The 4173-nt window shown below is 39.2% G+C and overlaps 1 protein-coding gene across 2 annotated transcripts in view; it reads right to left on the minus strand.

Moving 5' to 3' along the window:
- sorcs3b (sortilin related VPS10 domain containing receptor 3b) overlaps positions 1-1634 on the minus strand; it is a 67231-nt gene extending 65597 nt beyond the window's left edge. The window contains exon 1 of one of the 2 annotated variants that reach the window (XM_024296665.2): positions 421-1634. In XM_024296665.2, coding sequence (XP_024152433.1) covers positions 421-1083 — 663 coding nt within the window. In that variant the 5' untranslated portion in view covers positions 1084-1634. The remainder of the gene's footprint in view (positions 1-420) is intronic. The other variant, XM_024296664.2, reaches the window with a different exon arrangement.
- Between the last annotated feature and the right edge of the window lie 2539 nt (positions 1635-4173).

The following is a 4173-nucleotide window of genomic DNA, read 5'->3' on the forward strand; positions in this document are numbered from 1 at the left end:
GCTCCATATCTCATCAGAATAACCTGCAAAATAGTCTGTTATTTCAAAGTTTATGTGACAAGTATTGAATGCCTCTGGTGGTGCGCAATCATCATTCCTTCATAAACAGGTGCCTTTTACGCATAGGTCCTCAGCCTTTACCACGCGTGCACTCACATCAAACACGCGCATGGAAGTGAAAGGGGTGAAGAAATTGTGTATATTATTTGTGAGAAGTCATTAGGGTTGTTTATTGGCAGGAATTAACGTTGTCCCTGCGCTCTGCAGCCGTGCGTAAAAAGATGGATGTTTTGGAAAGTGCGCTAAAACGTTCACAAATTATTAAAAGTTAAATCCTTTAAACTTAGTAACAATGTGTGAGATTGATATGTTCTTTATAACCGTGAGATAAAGTGTGTTTTTTTGAGAAAACAAACTCACGCTGCTGTTGTGTCCGGACCAGTGCACCATCGCTTGGTTGTGCGCCGAGTCCCCCGACAGAGCAAAAGTAGAAGTGTCCAAGTAGGGCTCACTTTGCCTCGGGTTTGACCCCCTGGCTTCCTGCCCAGTGCGGCGGTACTCGGCTCTGGAGTTGGACGCACCTTGGACCGTCTCCAAGACTCTTGTCTGCGCTTCAGTGCGTACACTCCTATCCAGGTTCTCGGCGTATGACGCACCCACACTCCTTTTAATCTTCCTTTCTTTGTCGGAAAAAGCGCGTTGGGATTTTTTATTAGCCGCAAGTGGATCCCTAGAAATGTTGGAGTACTTTTCCAGGGGTGTTTTGGGGGCGCTTTCATAATTTTGCGAGCTGCGCACGGGAGTGTTGTTTCCACTCAGTATTTTATCCTCCACCTGATCTTCATTGCTCTCAGAGACAGCGGCTGGTTCCGTTTCCAAACTGCTGAAAACTTCATCGACTTTTTGTTTGACTTTGATCCCAGCTGGGTTTCTGGTCACAGGTGCGTCCCCCGGCGTTACCTCCACACGATAAAACCGCTCGAACGACTTAGTAAAACTTATCTCCCCTTGAGCTCCGATCTTTGGGTGAAAGAGAAACATGTAAGACAAAAGCAAAAAGCTCCACAAGGACCCACAAACCATCGCGCTCTAATCTAACAGTCCACACACGGAGGGAAAAAATAAAGGCGCAGAAGAGCTGTTCAACTTCTGAAATATTCAAATGCTCATCTTTACGAGCAAGAAGGCATCCAGCAGACCTCTAACGATGAATTCGTCAAAGTGAGGGCAAGTTGGGGAGGCGCTGCGCATCAGGCGAGCGCGCCGGCGAGGAGCAACTGCAGGAACTGTTAGACCTCACGAGATAGAAAGAAGGGAGGAGCGCATTAAAGCTCCGAAATCACCCCAAAATTACACCGTGATCGGTGTGATTCATCTGCAGCAGAAGTGAAGTTTTTACTTTATAACAAAAGTCTCTCTTTGCGCAAACTTGTTAAAGCAACTGAAGTCAATAAAAGTGTTTTTTAAGCTTTGGATGACAACTCCCTAATATTTTTTTTTTATTTTAAAGACAAATGGAAAACATCTTTTATCCAAGGTTAAGCAAGAGCAAATCTGCTTTCTTCCCTAATAAATTCCGTTTGGCTCTTGAAAAAGATTCACATTTAAGACTGCGCCTGTCGAGGTGCGGCTCTGCAGATGTGCAGGATCTGCTAAATGTTCTTTTAGGTCACAGCGCACCTGCAGGCTGGACAAACCAGCCGTTAGGGGGGAAAAAACAAAAATATAAATGTCCTAAGTCACCCTTTAACTTGTTTTTCTTTCACCAATTTTTCACCCCTTTTGTAACAATAATAATGATAACTATTATTATTAGTGGTAATATTACAATTATGGTAGCAGATGATAGATGTATATGGTCATATCTGTGTTTCTAATGGATGAATGTATTTAGTTTCCATGTCAAATATAAAAAATAAATAAATATATTTAATTTATGATTGTTTTTTTTTATTTATTTCTTCATTCATAGCTGAACAATGCTTGACAGGACTGAGGTGGGGAGTAACACATTAACTCTCTTGCATACCAATAACTCCACCCTCTTAATCTTAGTTATTTCTTATTACATTTTTAATGGCATGTTGTTATAATCATTGTGACACTAAGTAAAATAAGAAAACACACATAGACAGGATGAAATTATTTTTTAATCTAGACCGGCGTGTTCTTTGTGCAGGTATATTAAAGCATTGCATTCATTATGTATACATATCATGGCCTAATTTACACTCAGAGCCACACACAAGAATACACTCTCCAGTGTGCACACATAGTCACACTCTGCTTGGTCAAAAAGAGAGTAGGTTGGAGTTTTGGTCAAGCAAAATGACACAATTTTAGGCATGATTGTTATTTTTATTTACACCCATCATCCCGTTTATGCACATATAACCTGACTGAGATGGCAACCATGGAACTGAAAAAGTGACTTAAATTCACAGTACAAACAAGCCAACACAATATGGTTCCATTTTCAAACCCAACTCTGACGAAACAAAAGTTGTAGTACATCAAAGGACCACTGGAGGCTGGTTTCCATTTCCCATTGACTAAAGACACCATTTATTTGACATCAAGTCAAGCTTCATTCATGAGCTTCATTCATTGACCGTATGAGAACTGGACATAGACTTCCATAGAGAAATAAACAGCTCTTACTCAGTCATTATATTTGTCAGAATAACCAACCAGGATTTCCAACAAGCTCACTCCTGATTGGAGAGGGTGGTTACCATAGAAATGTTGGCTCAGAGCGACTTTGAACAATCACTGAATACTAATGAGATCTGGTTCCAACATGGGAATGTTCATATCATGAAAAAATGGCAAAAGAATTGAATTTATTTTGTTGGAACAGGAAGTAAGTAATTTTCCATGGGTGATATCACGCTCACTCAGTCCAGTTCTCATATACAGTCAATGGTTTCACCTAAAACTATAATAATAATAAGTACAGTTAGGCCCAATCCAAACTCTTCCCTTCTCCCTTCCCCTTAGCTCTTCCCCTTCATTTATCCCTCCAAACGGAGGGTTATGAAAAAATAGTGTAATATTTCGTACGTGACATTCGTTCGATGATGTCATCAATAATCACTGGTCCGCTAGCATTAGCGCGGAGCTTCCAGCGCTTGAATATGCATAACATCAGTGGTTTTATCATTTTAAAAATATCATGCTACAACAAAAAGCCATTGCTTACATTTAAAATTTAAAGTACTGTGCTTCCGTGCTTCAGAGCGCAACCACGTGAAGAAAAGCGCTTCTCATCGCGACGCAGTTTACCCTCGTGATGGTGGACCCCTCCGTTTGGAGGGTGAAACTTAAAATATAATAATTCCAGACATGACTTCCAATTAAACTGCCACTTCAAATTAGGGAACCCAAACCTGCAATCTTCCAATCAGAGGTTGACCACTTGTCCACAGCGGCCCAAAATGGGGTAAATTAAATTGTGATAAATAGTAGGGCTGGGTCTATGAAATCGGTAATCAATCCATAAAATTAGATATCTAACGCACAAAGCTAAAAATCGCTAGCTTAAAGCCAACGTATCGATCAACCTAAACATACATTCTTGACTAAATGAACAGCTTCATATAATCACAGGCATTAACTTTTTTAAGAAAACATTTTTTTAAAGTAACCATTTATGGTCTAAAACAGTTTATTGCTCATACTTTCTTCTTCTATTGGAATGAGGTGTTATGCTATAGCGAGATCACCACCTAGTGGTTAAACTGAAACACCCTCCAGGAGAAGCAGAACAATTGTTGGAGCTTCTCCGGTATTAATCTCATTATAATTTCACTAATACATTTTACAGTCTGTGAAACGTATCAGATTAATATGAAAATCTTATATATATATATAGAGAGAGAGAGAGATCATTAATGTATTTCTAAACAAATGTGTCTAAATGTTTAAACTGTGTAAACTCAAAATTTCATTTAATAAATTTGAACTGAGTGGTTCGAAAGAATCGAGAAAAATCGGAATCAAATCTATCCAAGCTGTGGGGAATCTAATCAATTCTGGTAATAATTGCAATAAAAAGTCATCAAAACGTATTCTATCATTTGTTTAATGTATCTACAGTGATATATTTGACCAACACTATTTTTTAAAACTGTTTTAGAACCCCTGTTCACATCAACAGTGAGCAACAAATGA

The sequence above is a fragment of the Oryzias melastigma genome, linkage group LG15 (assembly GCF_002922805.2).
Source record: "Oryzias melastigma strain HK-1 linkage group LG15, ASM292280v2, whole genome shotgun sequence".
NCBI lineage: Eukaryota > Metazoa > Chordata > Actinopteri > Beloniformes > Adrianichthyidae > Oryzias > Oryzias melastigma.